We start from the raw sequence: 21,749 nt of genomic DNA, 5'->3' as shown, positions 1-21,749 counted from the left end.
CAAAAAATGTCGAAAGAAGTCAAAAGGCGGAGGAACTCCAAATTGGTAACAGAAAGACAGACCAGGAAAGCTCTAGCTCTTATTTCAATAGATGTGTACTGTTCCACATGAACGATTTACTGTCATCATTGGTCAAGAAAATATCACTATCCCAACGATTCCCAAGCCTAAAAAAAACATCTTAAAATAGTGGGAGATGCCACACAATTTACAGAGAGGTAGCCAGTTGATGGTTCCCATCTGATTAGTAATATCTATAGATCCCATTCAGAAGGACCAAAGTGCAATTTTTCAAGACCAGCATACTCAAAGGGGACTCTAGTCATATCAAGATACAATTCCACAAACTTCTCTTGGAGCCAAGGGCAATATTTAAGGCAATCATGGCATTTCACACTCAACTAGAAATGAACAACATATTAGTGGCTGCATATCTGAACAAACAAGGGGGAAGAAGAGAGAAGCTAAGCAGATGTTATTATTATTGGCAGACGTAATACAGTTGCAGACTTTCTCAATCGGCAAGAAATATAAACGGGAATGGCCTTTGCACAAACATGATCCAGCAAATTTGTTACAGATGGAATAGCTACAAATCTCTGCCCAAGATCTCTAGAGGTTCAGATCGCTGAAATCGATGCTTTCACGGGAGAACCTCCTAGTAATCATTCTATTCATAAAAAGGTTATTAAAATCAGCATTAAGGATTCATTATTCTATGAGGTCACTTCTGCCAATGTGAGATTTGTACTGTATCTGGTCCTAAAAGCTTTCTGTAAAGAATCTTTTGAACCTGCACTAAAGGGTGCTAAGCTTTAGCACACCTTAACTCCCTTTCAGAAAGGGCATGTGCCTCATCTGAAGACATATGCAAGGTTGAAACCTGGAGGGATATGAAAACCTCAGAGAAAAACAAGAAAAAAATGGGGGACACAAAATGAAGAAATATAGCAAATGAATATTCAATAAAAAGTCGAATGACACTGAACAATAAGTAATTGTTCAAACACACAAAAAATAAAAATTAAATAAAAAGAGGATATATTCACCTGTGAAACACTCTCAAGATACTCTCCTCCTGCTTTCAATGTCTGCTGGGCTGTCATGGGACTGTGTTTCCTCGGTTGTTGCTGGATGTTTTTGTGGTCTCTCGATTGAGATGCGTAGCTGCTTGAAGGTTGCAGACCCCTGCTTGCTGGCAGCGGTTGCAGCTCTGCTTCATGGTTTTCTCTTCCTTGCAACCAGAATTCTCAGCGTCCTAAGTCCTGCACGATGATGCACGGTCCTCCCGGCTCCTTCCGGATATGACACAGTGGACCCGAAAGTGATTCGTCCACCGTCGGTGCTGCAGCTACAGTTTCCAGCATACACTGGAAATAGCTGCAGGTGAGACTGCAGTTGAGAGTGAGTGGCCACAACCTGTGTCTGCTATACTCCTCCTCCAACGTGTTCCCCACTTGTTGTGGATTCGCTGACAAGTGTGTTTGCACAATTACTTATGCAGTGTCATTGCACTTTTTATTGAAATTCATTTGCTATATAAAGTCAATTTCTTCACTTTTTGCCCCCAATTTTTTCTTGTTTTTCTCTGAGGTTTCTGTATGTGAAGAAGAGTGCTATCCTCTTGTTCGGGGCAGCATCAACTAAAGACATTACCATATATTTAAGAGTACATTGCCTAATTACATTGTTTTGGATGTGGATACATTAATACCCACTCCAACAGTTGATGAGTGGTCACACTCAGTGCATGCTCATAGTCTGCATCTACAGGGATACAGCCATCAGTGGTTTTATTCATTTTAATTTTTTTATATGTATTTTTTATTAACATTGTGTTATCTAGTGCACACATGACATCATAAGAAATGGTCAATTATAGGATATCTTAGGGCAGTCACTTGTGTCAATCATACACCATTAGACATTTTACTCCGTAACGTGCCCCAGGACCTACGATCTGCAAGATCAAATACCAGCTGAATTTTGCCTAGCGCACCCCCAAGCACCTACAGTAGGTGCATGCATATCAGTGCAATTTTTTCTTTACGTGGATATGAATACATTTAGCAAGCATTATTTGGATGTTTCTTCATCCGCGGAATTAGAGTTTCAGTAGAAAGTACTCCAAGCCATAATATATTAATGCAACCCCTTATTTGGAATTGCTGTAAAACATCCCGTATTAGTGCACTACTTTATGGGTGACGACGAATAAATAGAGGCTTTCTAACTGAAAATTCTATTTTTTTCCAGTCCATTCATGGACCAGTATTCCCTCTTACCTGAAGATTCGTCTGCTAATTAATTTGAAAGCTGTATGATTGTTCTTTGTCTTCTAGAATTGCAATACATAACAGTGGAGAAGTAACAGCTAGCCACAGAAAAGGGGGAGGGACCAATACTCACAATAGTGTACTGCCATGAATGAATTAGAAGAAATATAAAGGCATAATATTTTCAAATTGCCATTGCATTCAGGTATTATAGTTTAGTGAATAGCATGGAAATTTTGGTGAGAAAAAAAAATCTATTTTTCTGTCGATTTACCATATGTCACTCTTTATTGTATACCAGGACATGTTTAATGACCAGATGAGTTTATTTCTGCCACAGTAATAATGAATAATGTAAATAATAGTTCTATTAATGTAGCCTTGCTCTTCCTGTATCTAGCACACAGCTGAAGGCGCACACCGCAAAACACAAAAAGCATCGCGTTGTCACATGTCCATTATGTGATCAAACATTCAAGAACAGCTGTCAAATGAGCAGGCACCAAAAGCGCTTCCATCATAAACAGATCATTGGTGAGGGGAGGAAGAGAAAGAGGAAGAAAGCAGAAGACCACATTGGTCTTACTGAACCAGAAGGTTCCACCAAGCCACGTAAAAATGCAAAAAGAGAGTTCGCCTGTGACATCTGCAGCAGGTAACCGTTTGTTTATTTGGCTGTTTTTGAATGTTATCTTTTCTGCATAGAAAGGAAGAAAATGCTTTAAGATACCTAGTGGGTATAATATGAATACAACTCATTGCTTTACTGATGTATTGTTTTGTTACTATCTCAATACATATTTGGACATAAATTGCTTTAATATAAACAAAATCAAGTGTTGCAGAATAACGAGAAATATAACAATGTATTTTCAAATAGTGTTGACCTTGCACCTTAACCTTTTCATTGTCAATTTAAAGTTATAAGGGCATTTGCAAAGCTTTTTTAGATCCTACATCTTGTAATCTATTTTCTTTGTCAATTCTTAAATGATCCATACTTTTTACTATACAGCACAAACCGCACCACTTAGCATACAAAATAAAATCTTCCATTTGCTATCCATTCATGGTTAATAATTCAGCCATAGTCAATTCAAGTATTTAATATTTTCCAGTAGGTGTCAGTAAAGAACAACTTTATTGCACTTAAAGCTGCAGTTCAGTCAATATCCTGCATGTGTCAATATCCTGCATGTGTGTTTTTTTTAATAAATCAGTTCTGTAGTAAGAAAAAATACTTTTAGCATTTTCTGTTTTAAAAAAAACAACTTTGAAAGACCAATTTTCTTGTATTATATTTTAACAAGCATTTGCTAAGGCACTGCCCCTTCATGTCCTGTCACAAGCCCTGGCACACCCCTTTGTCAGCCCTGCCCTCCCTCTAGCACATGTCAGTGCAGCAGTGCTCATGAATATTCATGAGCTTCCACTGACTGACAGAAGCAGATGAAAAACATATGCCATATCTAAAGATGTCGCCAAATTTCGCCGATCAATACATGGAGAACGAATTGACTGGCAGCTATACAGTTCTTTAGGTAAGTAGAGATTGCCCACATGAAACTATTGAATTAAAAAAATAAATTAAAAAAAAAAAGACTGAACTACAGCTTTAACTGATTTGTATTACGCCTGTAACATGCAATAGATCTTCCATTCCTCCTCAAGTTATATTGTTAAAACATGTATTTTTCTTTTAATTTGGGCAGTTACTAAGCTTAAACCCCCCTTCCTCTTCTAGCTAAGTGCTCTGGTGATGACTGTCTTCCATCAAACTTGTTACCTAATAAGGAGGTCATAGATGGTCTTCTCAATATTAAATCCTACTGAACACCTGCAGATCTTTTTCTACCAATAGTGAGCAGGTGGCATCTACCTGTCAGTATCAGGGTCACTCTTTCTTGCAGTATTATCTCGGACAAATGATATGGATCGGAGTATTGTAGTACAAGTGGCCTTTAAAGGTGCAACCTTCTATACTCTATTGTAGAAAACATGCAGTATTTTATATTGGTGTTACTTTTTATGTTGTCTACAGTACTTATAACATAACTTCTTTTTTTATGATACAGCATACCAGATATCTATTGATCTACTCATATTCTTCAAGTTTTATGTTGATAGACTTGCAATGTGATTGGATATAGAGTAATTAATATCATAAGATCTCAAATATAAGTGTAACCCCTCTGTTTTACCTCAAACTGACGTCAGCTGCTACGATGGGGCCCGAGTCCTCCTCCCTTATTCCTTACCCAACACACAGCCATATGTCAGACAAAGGGAGGCAGACCACAGTGATGTAAATAAAACAAGGATATTTATAAAATAGTTATCTCTAGGCACTAACATAACAATATGATCCTCAAACGTAAAGATCAGGCAGTACATACGCAATGCACTTAGATATAAACACTTCACTCAAGAAGCTGCGCAGGTCTGTACCCGTGTCTCTCTCCGTGATCACCCGACCCTGAGTGTAAGGACCTGTGAAAAGGTGCCGGCACATTGTTGGAGCTCTAAAATGGTCTGTGCATGTAGCAGGCCTGTACTTCGTAAATACTTCTGTACCCTTTCACTTGGCTTCCGATGAGGCTACATGTGCCTCTGTTGCTACACGTGCCTCCCACTCTCCGGCAGATGGCTGCTATGCTTGGGCTCCATTCCTGGAGGCGATCTGCAATCTGGGCCCCCTGCGTCCAACAAGTTGTACTGCTCATTGCCTGGCCCCTGATCGCACCTGGTTGGCACGAGGTCCCTCAGGGTCGCAACCGCTCTGTCGCCGCGTGCTATGCCAGGGACTCTTAAAGACTTCTATATCTTAGTTCCTTCTGAACAGCCTCTAACGTCATTGACTGATGTCCTGTCCATCACAAGTCATATCCTCAGCACACACAAGAGCTGGCAGGCAGTGTGTGTCAGCTGCATGCACTTACAAGGGGGTTACATAAGAAAATACATAAATAAACACAGTGTGCTGTTTATTTGCAGTTATCTGTATTTCTGACCATCTTTTTGGGAGTGTTTACACCATTAATAGGGCCACCTATATACCCAGTGATCTAGATTGGATGAATAGCTGACATTTCCAGTGTACTTTGGGACAGTTTTTAAATATTTTGGCATTAGATAAATTGGGTTCCTTAGAAATGTGTGCATACTAAAATGCATAACACGAGTATCTTAACCTTTTGAGTACAAGAGGGGCGTGGGGCCAGAGAGCCACATTTGCCTCTGGCGCTTCGGTCACGTGACCGCTCCACCACTGATGACAGAACAGAAGGGAGGAGTCATCCCCCTTCCGTCCATCATCCCTTGTTTTGGGACTTAGATGGGGGGGGGGGGGGTCCCCAGAGCTGAAATTAACGGGGTTAAGTTCCCTGAGACCCTCTGATTCAAACCTCTGTTTAAAAAAAAAAAACTAATTTTAAAAAAAAGCATGAATTGCTGCTTTAAATCAGGTTTACCGGCAGTATACATTACTTAGTGAGACTGCACCTTTAATTTGTCTAAGCGAACAGTCATGTGCCGAGTCAGAGTATGTGGACAACCATGTAAAAATGAGATCATGTTTGCACCACTCCTCCTCTTCCCCCACCCCCTTCCCTCTTCCTCTGTAGCCACGCATGCAGCTTTCTGGAGAAATATTGAATGCCAGCAGGGGGACATAGTCTAAACCGCTGTTTGTTTAGTGTTTCTCTATTAGTGCAGTTTGCAGAGTTTTAATGTAATAGTCAATGACATATTATGCCTGGAGGTAATTGAGCGGGCTGACATTGTATGGCAAAGGTTAATTGAAGGTACACTCGGTCATGACTTTCTAAAGAAACGGGCATTTATTTGAATAAAATAAGGGATATATTTGAATAGCCCTTCTCCCCTTCTATTTTAAAAACACAAACATTGCATAAACCATTGCAAAAAAAATAACATGAAAAGAGCTTTACTTAGCTCAATGTTTATCAAGTTGCGAATGTCTTGACTCAGCCACAGCACTACCATTTTGTTTACAAGGCAATTGTAACGACTGAAATAGACTGTCCCCCTCCCCGTAAGTTAGCATTCTATTCTATTCTCAGTGTTGCCGCCTTTATTGTGTGTGCATGTTATTGCAATAAAAGTTGTTTTTATTTTATTTTTGCAAATATATTTTGGCTACAGTGATTTTTCCCTCTTATTTTGTTTTCTTTCTGTACTCCAACCTATTTTGTTTGGCTCCTGAATCTAAATACAATATTGAAGAGTCTTTCTTTATTCGCCTCAAGCTGATCCCTCCGTAATCTTTCTATTTCAGATGCGCGTTGCCTTTGTATTTAAAAGATGTTGATCCGTCCGTCTCTAAGCACGTTAGCTTCCCTTATGCAAATGCTCAGCTCCTAGCTGTGTGGAAAGTGAGGCTGGTTTTATTCTGCATAGTTTGAGTATTTTAACTCTTTCAGTGCTTTGGGGGGGAGAGGCCTGCAACACATTGCAAAGATAGTGCAATACTTGTACTAGCAAAACGTGCCAAGTTGTCAGCAGCCTTTTTTCTTCTTCCTTTTTTGTATATAAGGACAGTAGGTTAAGTGGTCTAACTGTGATGGTAAGAAGGGTTCGTTTACCACTCCTTTTGCAATTACAAACCTGTGTTACCCATACTTTTTTGTTTATAAAGCTATAATTTCCCTTTATTTAAAAAGCTTTCTCTTGATATTTTAGAGCATAAACATTGGATCAAAAAATGAGGTCATAAGCGTTTTTGTTTCAGGTTTAGAATATTTTGCGCCTCGGCACAGATGCTCTGTTTCAGGGGCGCGCAAACTTTTTTTGCTGTGCCCCCTCTGCCTGTTCTGCTTGGGTGGTGCACCCCCAACCTCCCACCCCCTACCTCGCGTCGGATGACGTGTGTGACGTCACGTCACATGTTGCCATGGACACGAGTCCTGACACCGCAGAGTGGAGGTAAGTTTAGAGTTGCAGGGGCTTCACGCGATCCCCCCGGCATTTAATTAAAATACCTTGGAGGAAGAGCGGGGGCCCCTTCAACGCCGCGCGGCCACCACTTTGCGCACCGCTGCTCTATTTAATGTGTTGGTGTGAAATTAGTAGTGGTCTGTACAGTACCACTCCATTTGACTAGATTGCATGCCTCCTTATAAGAGCAATAACGATCAGAGCGATAACCGAGAGCTTGCTTTTATTTAGATAGGAGGGCTAGAGTATTGAGTATTCCTTATGGATAATAGGTATGACATGTAGCATACAGAGTAAAAAACCTGGACCTATAAAGGTGTTCCCTCCTCATTCCCCTTTGTTATGTTGAGTCTATTATTATTTAAATGTTTTGGTATTGTCTGATGTCAAAATGGATCCCATCATTATTGCTCATTGTTAAATATGGATCTATCGGTCCAGGCGGTTTGAGATGTGGTTCCTGTAATACGATGTCTCTAACATCCCTATATTATTTTCTGTATCTCACTTGAAAATTGCTAATAAAAAATAAGCTGAAAAAAAGAGCAATAACACCCTAACTAACCTCTATTTTTCTTTTACAGGATTTTTTTCCACATGATTGGAACCGGGACCTCGTCCTGAGCTGAACCACATTATTTTCAGCTCCAGGGACCTCCGGTTCCAAAGATTCTTACTAGTGAAGTTACTGGTATAAATGACTGTTTTTTTTAAAGGGGATTTAAATGGTTATCCAATAGTAAGCCACAAATGATGATGTTGGGGCTTCCTGTTAGCCAGGGATTAGGCAGCCATTTTGTTTCCCCTGAGGGAGATTTCACCGGTAAGCATCTCAGGAATAGGGAGCTGAAAATATTGCTGTTTGGCTCACGGGAATCCCATGGTTCCCACCATGTAAAAAAAGGGAGATAAAGGAAAGATAATTAGGAGGAACTGCTCATTAAAACTGAAGAATGCGTTTGCATAAGAAGTGACTTTCTCTTTCGGACAATTTATTTTACTTCTTTCTATGATGTAACACTGGAACATCTTTTGCTTGCCTCATAAACATGTTTTTTACCTTATGTTTTTCTTCAAATACTATACATATGGCGTTGCTAAAAATAAAACTTGCATTCATAATTATTCCACGTAATAGTGGCTGTGGTATAGATTGTTAGGATAGCACACAAAGTAATTTTTGGGTGACCATCATATTTTGTTCATGTGTTTAACAAAGCGAAGTACTAGTGACAGTTTTAGATAGAGACTAGGGATGTTTATTTTCAGAAGTAGCTGGTACAGAAGGTTTGATCTACAGAATTATTTAGCAGCAGTCTAAAGTGTGAACATTCCCTTCCGTTTGGAGTGTAAAGGAGAGAGAATTGGTTTATGTATAGCAGCTGCTGCGGTGAAAGACACCATTGTGTTTTATCAAATCATTTAGTACTGGAGTGTTTATTTGTAGTTTTTGAAATCGTAATGATCAGACCCACGTATTCTTAATCAGAAGATAAAATTGGTGAAGAAGGGGCTGGCGTTGCAGTTTACAGCTGTGTGACATGGTTATTGCAGTGAATGCATTACACCAGGGGCGCGCAAACTTTTTTGCTGCGCCCCCCCCTGCCTGCTCCTCTCCGTTCTGAGCCCCCCTCATTACATGACGCCGCGGGGTCACGTCACGTGACCCGCAGCGTAATTTGATGCGTGTGACGTCACGTCGCTTGAACCCGCGGCGTCATTTGATGCCGCGTTGCCATGGACACGAGTGACGTAGGCAGAGTCCAGGTAAGTTTTAGAGTAGCAGGGGCCTCACGCGATCCCCCGGCATTTAATTTAAATGCCTCGGGGAAGAGCGTGGGGCCTCTCCAACCGCCCGGGCCCCCCCAGACAAATTCAGCGCCGACCCTGGGGGGCACGCCCCCCACTTTGCGCACCGCTGCGTTACACAATTCTCTCATGGACCCATTTCCTTTTTGATTTTCTTTTTTTATACATGTTATACAATCATCATAGAATTCCCTCCCTTGCTTCCAAATGACCGCAAACCCTAATGGTATCTTCAGATGTAGTTTTTGTTAAAGAGCACACAATGATTCAACTTTTATTATTGATTGTATATTCTCTTGAGCCTTCCCACGCCATACAGTACTTAATGGTTTTCTTGTGGAAATACGTTGGCACAACTGAATATAGCGAGGGCATAAATAATGACCATCTTCATATGGAATGCAACAGAGATGTACTTGGCACCAGTGGTTTATAAATTTGTGGGGAGCCACCAATCCCTGATCTCCTGTGTTATTACTGGAACTATTCTCTGCACTCTCTCTTTACTTGAATGCATGGCATGCTGGGGATTGTAGTTTTGCTTGTAGTAATTCTTTGGTGGTAGGAACAGTGGGATCAAAAGCTTTGTGTCTAGGCCTTGGAAGGAAGTGGATGTACTAGTGTTATTTTAAACATATTGTGAGAAGTTAGAACCAGTCAAACATATACAGGCATACCCCGCATTAACGTACACAATGGGACCAGAGCATGTATGTAAAGCGAAAATGTACTTAAAGTGAAGCACTACCTTTTCCCACTTATTGATGCATGTACTGTACTGCAATCATCATATACGTGCATAACTGATGTAAATAACGCGTGTGTAACAGGCTCTATAGTCTCCCCGCTTGCGCACAGCTTCGGTACAGGTAGGGAGCCGGTATTGCTGTTAAGGACGTGCTGACAGGCGCATGCGTGAGCTGCCGTTTGCCTATTGGGCGATATGTACTTACTCGCGAGTGTACTTAAAGTGAGTGTACTTAAAGCGGGGTATGCCTGTACTTACCTCCATAGTTGATAGCATCTCCAGCTGGGCTATGTGGGGCTATTGAAATGGCAGACTTAAAGCTCCCATGTCATGCGGGCCAAGATGAAGTCATGATGTCCTCTCTTGCGGGTTCCTATTGGTCCGCGTGACCAGGACATTTAAATCTGCAGCTCTGCTACCGGAACCCCCTACAGAGCTACGTATCCCGGGAAGCAGGGGGTCAGTGGAGCTGAAATGAATGCAGCTCATCTCCGGGAACCCCTGCTTTCCACCTAGAGGGAATTTCATTTTTGGGGGGGATTTGCTTGTTTAAGCCCACTATAACTAAGAGACCAGGTTGCACCGAAACACCCCAAAAGGTACATTCAATTACACAATACAAACAAAAAGTGAGTGAGTGATAAATAGTGAAAGAGGGAGTAATAACGAGAGAGGGGAGAGTGCAGAGTGCATGAAACCGCATTATGCAATCTTTTATTGGGCCATTTGCACAGCCTACTCACCTTTTGTCTAACACTTTCCAACATACAATGATGATGTAACACCATGTTCTAGTGATCCCGACCCGCAACACATGCAGTACCATACGTTTAAGTAATTTAATTTAAAGGGATCGTTTTAATTAAAATGACCACCCTTTTCCGGGTACGTAATTGAAACATGTATACGAATAAAAAGCAATGAATGGTTTAATTAATATAATAGCATTTGTATAAAGTACACATAACAACCACCCATCCATCCACCCACCCACCTAACCATATTAATAAATATTAATGATACACAAATATTAACCCTTTTACTGTGAGGCCAGTAACTATACTATTGCACTGTAGGCACATAAAGCAAAGACAAACATGCTTACTCTTTACATCAGCATTCCTGCCCACCGCCCAAACTTTTCCCCCCCCTTTTTTTGCAGCATATCTTAACCACCTGAGCTCATGCGTGTTCCCCCGACCTTTCCATTCCACGGTTCCCAAGCGGAAAGGAGTTTTAATTATTTGTTGTTTCTATGTGAAAACACCAAAAAAATAATACAAACACGCCCACCAGTCATCAATAGAAAGCCGCAACATATCTCCCAATAGTCTCCTGGCTTCCTATTTACCACAAGAGTGAGCCCAGAACATGCAACCATTTGTTTAGTTGACGGGCAGATATTTTTGGCACCACGGAATTGGGAGTGAGCTCCCTGGATGCCAGGAGACCACAAAGCAATTCTGGAGTAACCCTGGTTTCGGTACGAGGGCGAGGAAACGCCCCAGAACAGCATGGATTGATGCTTCAATACCTAACATCTTCAAGTGGCAGTTACCAAGGATTGTAACCTATAACCTTCAACAATCATTACGGTTTATGGTTTAGCTTGTGGGTGTAGGAAGAAAGGTGCAGTCAAGTGGCTTGTCTTGACAAAGGTCCGAGCTACGTACCGAAACGTCGCTCTTTCCACATTAAATGCTTTTATTCAATTTGAGAAAGTTCTCTGGTAAGCGACTTTGTCGCTCATCTGAAGGAATTTATTCAAATTATAGTTCATCTCACCAGTTCCTAAATTGAAACAGTTTAAAGAAGAAATCCACTCGAATTAACCTGTATTCTTTTTGATATGATTGGAACCAGGGGGTTCTCCTGAACTGAACAGCACTATTTTCACCCCCCCCCCCCCCCTCCACCTGGTTTCCGAGATACTTATTGAAGTTTCCGGAATCACTTCCTGGTTTTTAACTGGCCATCCATTGATGATGTTGCATCTTTCCATTGCCCAGAGATTTGGCAGCAAGCTGTGTCCCCTGAGGGAGATTTAAACCAGCTAACATCCCTGGGAAGTACCCCAGGAACCAGGGTGTCCCTGCATCTGAACATAGTGGCATTTGGCTCTGGGGAACCACTGGTTGGGGGGTAGGGGGATAAAGCGTAAGAGGAACTCCTCCTTTAACTTTTCACCTTTAACATTTTCTATGTTCTCAATATTTTGCATTGCTTTTAGTTTTCCACATTAAAGTAATATACATTTATTTTGTGAAAATACTCTTACAGTAGGTACTTGGCAAATAGATCCATTAGGAGTAGTTAGAGTGGTAATAGTGCTTAATTGTTACCGTGTGATGAATAGAAGGAGTGGTATGGAACGTGCTAGAAGGAATTGCAACAATGCTAATGTTTTGTGTGGACCGGTAAACCTGAAAACCTCCAGAGGAGGGGTATATGAGGAGGGTGCTGAAGTAGTTAGAGCAAATGGGGCAGTTCTGTGCTGTTGAAATGTAGGATACAGCTGCACCCTTGTTCCTGGATGTCTGTCGACTAATCGTGGAGACAACAGCCTTAACACTAGACCACAAGACTTGTCAAAGAGAAGGATGAGATTGCCACTTCATCTGGGACTGGGATTACGGTTCCCATGACCTTCCAACGCCATCTAACGTGTTTCTAACCATTGTCTTCACATACGGTATCTTGTTTCCGAGCCCTGTCTGTAAAGTGCCTCTTGTACTTGGTGATGTTTGCATCACAGGTTAGGTGACTTGATTTTTGTGTTCGGTGTTTTCAAATGTCACTTACATTTCTATATATATATATATACAGTAAGAAGCGGGTTGTGTGTCCCTGCAAGTACCAGCATAAAAAAAACCAGAGAAAAAGGTCTGTCACAATCTTATGGGTCTTCTTACAGTCACAACGTCTATTCATTTAATTGAAATGTTTAAAGTGAGTTTTGTTAAAATTCTGCCAAGCATGTTTAGTGGTTATAGCTATCCCATATATTGTATGAAACTGTCCTAATTCTTGGTTTATTAAAATATTATATACAATATGCAGCGATTCATTATAGTTCGATCTTTGTGGGGTCACTAATTAAGGGCTTATAATTGATAAAAAAAAGGGATAAATATAATTAAGTTTGCTCACCCAAACAATAGAATAACAAATATCACATAATATTCCAACCATCCTCCTTTAATTAGTATGTAGGACTAGTTAGCAGTTCACTACACAGTGAAGAATGAATGATGCAATTAATGCAGCAGAGTTGCGGTGATTAGGATAAGCTATGAGTCAGTCCTTAGAAACGTCACAATGGCAACTTTTATTAAACAATCCACCCTAACTAACCTCCATTTTTTATTTACAGGCTTGGTACTGTGGTATCCTCCAGAGCTGAAACGCTGTGGGGATCTCCTAGTTTCCGAGATACTTACTAATGAAGCTACGAGTATTACTTCCTGGTCTTTAAATTGGGCCATCCAATAGGAAGCCACAACTGATGATATAATTAATAATAATAATAGTTTGTTCTTCTATAGCGCTGCTAGTTTTACATAGCACTTCACAGAGACATTTTGCGGACACAGTCCCTGCCCCGAAGAGCTTACAATCTATGTTTTTGGAGCTTGGGGCACAGGCAGATAAAGTGCATTGCCCAAGGTCACAAGGAGCCGACACCGGGAATTGAACCAGGTTCCCCTTCTCAGTGCCAGTCAGTGTCTTTACTCACTGAGCCGCTCCTTCTCTGATATTGCAGCTTCCTATTGGCCAGAGATTTGGCAGCCATTTCATTACCCCTAAGGGAGATTTAAACCTGACAACTTCACCAATACAGTAGGTATCTAAGGTACCTGGGGGCCCGGAACTGTAAATGATGGCATTTAGCTCAGGGAGATACCTGGTTCCCATATTGTTATAAACAAAAAAACGAGTAGGAGGTGTGAAGGTAGCGGTAAATGTGACTGCTTTTAATAAAGGTCAAGCCTGCCATTATCCCTACCTGTCAGTAATACATCTGTATTATGTTTGTATATGTGTGTAAGTGTGTGTGTGTGTGTGTGTGTGTGTGTGTGTGTGTGTGTGTGTGTATTGTAAGCCAGGTTCCAGCACTTCAGGAACCAGGGGTTAATGTTATGTTCAGCTGGAATGTTGCAGAGTGCTCTGTGATCTTTCCAAGTAACTCTTTGCATGTAACTGTGTTTGTTGTTGCATTTCCACCCACCAGTCAGGGGCTGGGTCATATTGCAAACACCTGGGGGTGCTAGATAAGATCAGCACAGCTTTAGCTGTGAGTTCCTGGTTCTTTAGCAGAGGCAGCTGGAAAGAAGCTGGGAGTAACTTGGAGAAGCTGTGGAGGGAAGGAAGAAAGAACAGGGGAAATCTCTATCGTCTGATTCATGTTTTGGGGTCCTAGAGTGTCAGCTCTTGGAACTGACTGTTGTATATGTACTGCTGTGCCGGTATGTAAAATATGCAACAATAAATAATTTTTATGTTTTTGCCTTTCCAGGAGTGCCAGCAAGCAGAGATTTCTAGGCTATGAGGTTCAGGGTGGGTTTTGCGGAGAAAGTCTTTACAAATTGTGGCTATGTAGCGGGGTTCCAGGGTTACTGGATACCCCGAAGGTGTACCCGGAAATCAGGTATGACTCTCGGATACAATGAAGCACAATGCTCCAGTCAAAATCCTACCCTGACCAACGTTCTTGCAGCTAACGCCAGGTGTCCCTGCTTCAACACAGACCAGAAAGGTAAAAGGGGCATAGGGGATCATGGTATCCCCAGAACGGTACAGAGGTCCCTAGTCTAGAGGGGGGTGCTCAGTTCATGCCCAAGACACCCTGAACCTGGTATTGGGGTTCAAGGGGTGCTCCAGCTATAGGATAAAGCTGCAAGGTTTATTTGGTATAAAAATGTAAAGTCAGGTTTTTGCAGTGTGGCAGGGATATGACTAGTGAGAATAGCTAGTAGGAATTCTTATTCTATTTCTGACACCAAAGATTGACTTAGACATTATTAGCAAGACACTCTATCCAAGTATATTTTAATAAATGGGTATGTTTAAAATGTGTAATTCTTGGTGTACTGTATATGAGCTGGGGATTTCTAAGTAGTGGTTCTGAGAGACCAGCTGGCTACCAAGCTGGTGCCACTAAGTCTGTTCGGGTCCCGGACTTTAAAGCCACAGAGATGCCAAGGTGTTAGGGCGGACGGAGTACCGGAGTTCTCCTTGAGTACCCTCGTCCTGACATGAATGAGGGCTATCAGGCGACCATTTCAGGCATTGGAAGCTTTACAAATTTAGCCTTGGTCCCAAATGCCATTGTTACAGTCTAGTTTAAAAACAGTATGTTTTGGGAAATCCAGTTTTCAAGTCTCAAAAAGTAAGATTGAAGTATGTGTTCAAGTCGAAGAGGCTTGGGATTTGTGCATATAAGATTGTGTCATCTGCATACATGTATATTGAGGCTCCCTTACAAGCTGTAGGAAGATTATTGATGAACACTGAGAAGAGTAGGGGCCCCAGAACAGAGCCTTGCGGGACATCACAGGTGATATCCAATGGGGTTGGAGTTAGAGCCTGAGATGGACACATGTTGGGATCTACCTTTTAGGTAGGAATGAAACCAGTGTAAAGGATGCTTCCCTATTCCAGAGCACTGGAGTTTGTTAAGCAAGATAACACAATCAACAGTAGCAAAAGCCTTTGTAAAATCTAGGAATATTGCACCAGTGAGTTGTCTCCATTCCATTCCACTGGATTTAATTTCAAACTTTTAGCAGGGTTGGTGCCGTGGAGTGTTTGGGGTGAAAGTCAGATTGGAATTGGCTAGGGAAATGTGTATTGGTGTGGTAATCGCTTCATTGGGAGTGAACACATTTTTCCATAACTTTGGATGGTATTGGGAGAAGAGAGATTGCCCTGTAGATTGAGACAGTGTTTTTGTCCCCACTTTTGAAGATTGGGACAACTCTGGCAGTTTTTCAGGTCTTAGGGATATGGCCTGCAGACAGGATAGGGTTGACTATGGAAGCAATTGGTTTGGTAATGGCACAAGTCTTAGGAACTTACTGTAGATTGCAGTAAGTCAGGTCCACATTGGCTGCTTAGTTTTAATTTGAGGCGCGCTTGTGTAATCTCCTCTTCGGATACTTGGACACATTGTGAGCAGTGTTGGGAGGGGGTGGGGCTATAAGGGTTCTCACAGAATGAGGTTCATGTATGTGGTTTGGGTTGCGTTTCGCTAATACAGTAAGTTAGTAGCATACCCCACAAAGTAATCATTGAATGCATTTGCAATGTCAATGGGGTTTGTCAAAGTAATACAGTATCACCCTTAGTGATATTACTTGGATGTTCATGGTTAGAAGGCTGGAATATATTGTTGATAACCTTCCAGAAGTTAGCTGGGTTTGATGTATTCTGGTGAAGATTGGCAGAGTAATATTGTGCTTTTGCATGTCTTGTTTGCCTTGTGCACATATTCCGCAGGCATCTGAACTTAAGATCCTTGGTAGTGCCAGTTACTTTGTAGCTTTTCCACAATGCATCCCTGAAATCGTAGAGGGCTATAAGGTCAGTTGTAACCCACGGAAGATGGGCCTCCATACTCTTATTCTGCATAGTGGAGCATGGGGGGGAAGGGGGGGGGAGGTGGGGAGTGGAGGGGGAAGGGGGGGAGTTGAGGGGAGGAGGATTAAGGGAGGAGGGGAGGAGGGGAAGTGGAGGGGGGAGGGGTGGAGTGGAGGGAGGGAGTGGAGGGGGGGAGTGAAGGGGAGTGGAGGGGGGAGAGGAGGGGGAATGGAGGAGTAGAAGGGGGAGAGGGGGAGTGGAGGGGGGAGGGGGGAGTGGAGGGGGGAGTGGAGGGGGGGAGTGGAGGGGGGGAGTGGAGAGGGGGAGGGGAGGGTGGGAGTGGAGGGGGGAGGGGGAGAGTGGAGGGGGGGAGAGGTGGAGTGGATTGGGGGGAGAGGGAAAGAGGGGGAGGGGGGAGCAGGGGGCATATGTATAGTCATAATTTATGTATCCGGTTGCCCCCCCCGTCCGGGCGTCCATTCCCCCGCTGGCTGGGGAGGGGAGTGTAGGGGGGAGAGGGGGAGGGGAGTGAAGGGGGAGAGGGGAGTGGAGGTGGGAGAGGGGGAGGGGAGTGGAGGGGGGGAGGGGAGAGGGGGTGGAGTGGAGGGGGGGAGAGGGGGAGTGGAGAGGGGGGAAAGGGGGAGGGGAGGGGGGAGCAGGGGGCAATTGTATAGTCATAATTTATGTATCCGGTTGCCCCCCCCATCCGGGCATCCATTCCCCCGCTGGCTGGGTGGCTGGCCACCTCCCCTGCTTGTTCTTCGATGGCTCGGGCCTCTCCCTCCCCCCCGTTCCCCGATGGCCAGCCGCTTACCCCCCCCAGCCGGCCGCTTGCTCCCCCGATGGTTCGTCCAGCCAATGGAGGCACGTGCAGGCAGCAGCAGGAAGCGCCATGTGTGTTCGTGGCCTGAGGCGCGGGGTAATGGTGCGCTCCCCCGGCCGGCTGCTCCGCCGCTTGTTCCTGGGCGGTTGAGGCGGGACGCGCAGGGGTGTTCTGCGGCAGGGGTTTAAGGTGTGAGGTGCAGGGTGTAAGGTGTGAGGCACAGGGTGTAAGGTGTGAGGCGCAGGGTGTAAGGTGTGAGGCGCAGGGTGTAAGGTGTGAGGCGCAGGGTGTTAGGTGTGAGTCGCAGGGTGTAAGGTGTGAGTCGCAGGGTGTAAGGTGTGAGGCGGCACGCCTGCGGGAGGGGTGTGAGGCGCAGGGTGTACTGTCTTACCTGGGCTGCTGCACATCGTGTGGTAGGCCATCTTGGAGAGGAGCACGCGGTGTGAGGGTGAGTGAGTGTGTGTGTGTGTGTGACCACACCGGCCAATGAGAGGTGTGCGGGGGCGGGCAGGCCAAGGGAGCCATCTCATTGGACTGATGCGGAGTGACGGGCCAAAGGTCCAATGCGATTGCCCCCTAGACACAGGGAGACACATACTTACAGGCAAACACACATACGACGGTTTGAGAACTACAGGCATACCCCGCTTTAACATACGCAATGGGACCGGAGCATGTATGTAAAGTGAAAATGTACTTAAAGTGAAGCACTACCTTTTTTCCACTTTACAATGCATGTACTGTACTGTAAACATCATATATGTGCATTACTGATGTAATAACGCATTTGTAACCAAAATAAATACAGTAGGCTTTATTGAAATAAAATCTTTAATGTCAGCTGATTTTTCTTATGTGCTGACAGATACAACATGGATGAATGGAAAATTATTTTAAAAATATGTAGGAAGGATGAAGGAGAGGGCATATCTTCTACTGTACAGTATTTTTACTGAAAGGGCAGGAAGGTGAGGTGCATTTATTTGACTGACTGATATATTTTTGGGACTTATTTTTTGTGACTTTGGTGAAAACAGTACAGTACAATACTGTACAGTACAGTGTTTTACAATGCTGTGCTTCCGTAGGCCGCGCGTATAGTGCCCGCGACCGGCGACGTCACCCATCCCCGCTAGCGAAAGTTATATTTCGCTTTGCGGCGGCATCGCAGACTCCCGGGCATTTGATTTGTTCAGGGGCTGTCACATGAGGTGACAGCCCTTGAAAATCAAATATTCCCGGCTTCCAAAGTCCGCTCCGTCGCATTGCCGCTCTCGCGCTTACTATAAGCGCACGCGGCGGCGGCAATGTGTCTGTTTTTGGGCGGCATCGCCGGCACTATACGCACGGCCTTACTCAGGTCCTTGATCAGCTTGGCTTACACGCACGCACTCCCTCAGTCACACAATCTCTCACGCACTCCCTCAGTCACACAATCTCTCACGCACTCCCTCAGTCACACAATCTCTCACGCACTCCCTCAGTCACACAATCTCTCACGCACTCCCTCAGTCACACAATCTCTCACGCACTCCCTCAGTCACACAATCTCTCACGCACTCCCTCAGTCACACAATCTCTCACGCACTCCCTCAGTCACACAATCACGCACGCACTCCCTCAGTCACACAATCACGCACGCACACGCACTTAGTCACGCACACGCACTCAGTCACGCAGACGCACTCAGTCACGCACACGCAGACGCACGCAGACACACGCACACACCCGCAGACACACACGCAGACACACACGCAGACACACACGCAGACACACACGCAGACACACACTCAGACACACTCAGACAGACACACTCAGACAGACACACACACACACACACTCAGACACACACACACACACACTCAGACACACACACACACACACACTCAGACAGACACACACACTCAGACACACACACACTCAGACAGACAGACACACACACACACACTCAGACAGACACACACACTCAGACAGACACACACACACTCAGACAGACACACACACACACACACACACACTCAGACAGACACACACACACACACACACTCACTCTCAGGCAGACACACACACACTCAGACAGACACACACACTCAGACACACACACACTCAGACAGACAGACACACACACACACACTCAGACAGACACACACACTCAGACAGACACACACACACTCAGACAGACACACACACACACACACACACACACACTCAGACAGACACACACACACACTCAGACAAACACACACACACACACACACACACACACACACACACACACACACACACTCACTCTCAGGCAGACACACACACACTCAGACAAACACACACACACACACACACACACACACACACACACACACACACACACACACACACTCAGACACACACACACACACACACACACACACACACACACACACACACACACAAGCACAGAATGCAGTAGAAGAGGACCTCCTCCCCCGTAGCCTGTAACTCACATGCAAAGTTCCGTTCTGCTGCAGCAGCAGCAGCAGGAGACTAGAGCGAGATCTGAGGAGGGAGGAGGGAGGAGGGAGGAGGAGAACGGAGGGAGAAAAGCCAGGAGCTGCAGTGCGGGCGGAATCACTGCTATAGCAGCTGATTGATGGCGCGCCCGATCTCCCCCTTCCCCCTGCCATCCGGCCCCGTTCCCCGTTACCCTTTAACTGCACTCCCACTCAGTTATGGACCACAATGAAGGAGGTTGCTGTATTGGAGGTGCACGCACGCACGCCGCCCCCTGGTGTCCGTACTCGCGAAGCACGTGTACGTACACAGGGGTATGGTGTAACTAAAAAAAAATGTACGTACTTGCGAGTGTACGTAAAGTGGGTGTATGTAAAACGGGGTATGCCTGTACAGCAGAGCTTACTGCTCCCTATATAGGAGAGTAGTACTGTACTGCTCTGTATAACAGTTAACGTTGTAACTTCCCATGTCATTGCTCCCGGGGTCAAAATATAAACTTAGAGCACCAACATTTGAGGCCGTCTTCTGTTTTTCGTGTCTCTATTCTCCAAGTAGAAGCACACTTCTTCTTTTGCACACTTTCACTCTGACTGGATTGCTATGTGCTGCTGCACGTTCATTGTCAGAAATGGGTGCTGAACAAATTATACACCTATTTGATAAAAATAAAAAAAATTGGTGCTATTTGTTTCCAGGAAATTATTATTGTGTGCAGGCCTATTCCCAACTGTGGCTTGAGACTTTAAATAGTCACGTATTAGGAAGACCTCTCCACAGTAGAAAACGGGTCCTAATTAGTGATGACAATAATGATATTTTTTATTTTATGACTGAACAGAATATGAAGTGCGGTACTTTATTTTTTTTTTTATTTTCTGGCAGAAGTCCCTGTCCCATAGAGCTTACAATAATTTTTCATGTCGGGAGCATACGGAAGATACAGTGATTCAACCCAGGTCACAAAGAGCTAACAGTGGCATTCAAACCAGGGCCGCCTGCTTCACAGGCAGTAATGCTACCACTGTGCTGGTGATAGGTGCAGAACAGGGCATTGAATAGTAATGAACAGTAATGCTACCACAGGGCATTGAATTGATACCATTGCTATCATTCTAACAATTCACACTGAGATTTATGTATTGGTTTAAAATCAAGTGAACTAATACACTACTGTATGTTCCAGAAATGACCATCCGTTTTATCACATGGGAAGAGAAAAATAATCACATGTGCAGAAAAAATAAACAATGTTTTTATGTAGGGGCACAGGGGGTTTGTATATTGGTGGGTAGTACATATTGTAATGCAGGGGGAGGGGGAAAGAGGTAGGATAACCCCGCTCAGCCACTAGGAAGTGAGAGTGGAGACTGGAAAGGGTGCTATCAGGGATAAAGATAAATGCTGAGAAACAAGGAAAAGAATCCCACAAGATGCACTCACTGGGGGTAGAGCTCAAAATAAATAAATTTTATTAAATGTTAACAAGAAAACTTTCTGATTAAAACCTGATATACAAGCGCATGTTTGGCACAGCGGAGTGTGGAATGCTTTCTGCAAGTTTATGCCTGGTAATAGACACTATATGAGTGATCCAGGGTCAGGACTGATAGCTAGTTCGTAATCTGGTGCTGGTGGTGGCAGTATAGAAGATGCCTTCTTGGAAGTCTGTTGTCCCCGACCGTGTTCACAATCAGAGTGAGGTCATCTATAGTACATATTGTAATGTTTATTGGGGCAGAGGCGGTGAGTGAAGTGCCAAGTACCCCCTTCACTCACTCCCTCTGCCCCCAATAAACCTCCTTAACCCCTTCATTGCCTTAGCAGCTAGCCCCTAAACCCCCTGCTTCCTGAGATACAGGCCCTATGGGGTGAAGGTATTCCAACCATGTTAAAATCCTTCGCGTCACGTGACCGGAGGCCTTTTAACATTAAGGGAAAACCGGCACCCCATACCGGGGCCTGTATCTCGGGAATCAGGGGATCCCCGAGGCGGAAATCAACTTTGTTCAGCTCAGGAGACCCCCTGCTCACGCACACTATGAATAAATAGAAAATGTAAGCAGCTTCA

General features: G+C 44.1%; 1 protein-coding gene across 1 annotated transcript in view; it reads left to right on the top strand.

The window, feature by feature from the left end:
• The window catches only part of LOC142488178 (uncharacterized), a 47,668-nt gene that overhangs the window by 10,958 nt on the left and 14,961 nt on the right, over positions 1 to 21,749 (top strand). Inside the window, exon 4 of the mRNA XM_075588551.1 lies at positions 2,677 to 2,931. Coding sequence (XP_075444666.1) covers positions 2,677 to 2,931 — 255 coding nt within the window. The remainder of the gene's footprint in view (positions 1 to 2,676; positions 2,932 to 21,749) is intronic.

This window comes from Ascaphus truei, chromosome 2, assembly GCF_040206685.1.
Source record: "Ascaphus truei isolate aAscTru1 chromosome 2, aAscTru1.hap1, whole genome shotgun sequence".
NCBI lineage: Eukaryota > Metazoa > Chordata > Amphibia > Anura > Ascaphidae > Ascaphus > Ascaphus truei.
This window is presented reverse-complemented; position numbering and strand designations above follow the sequence as displayed.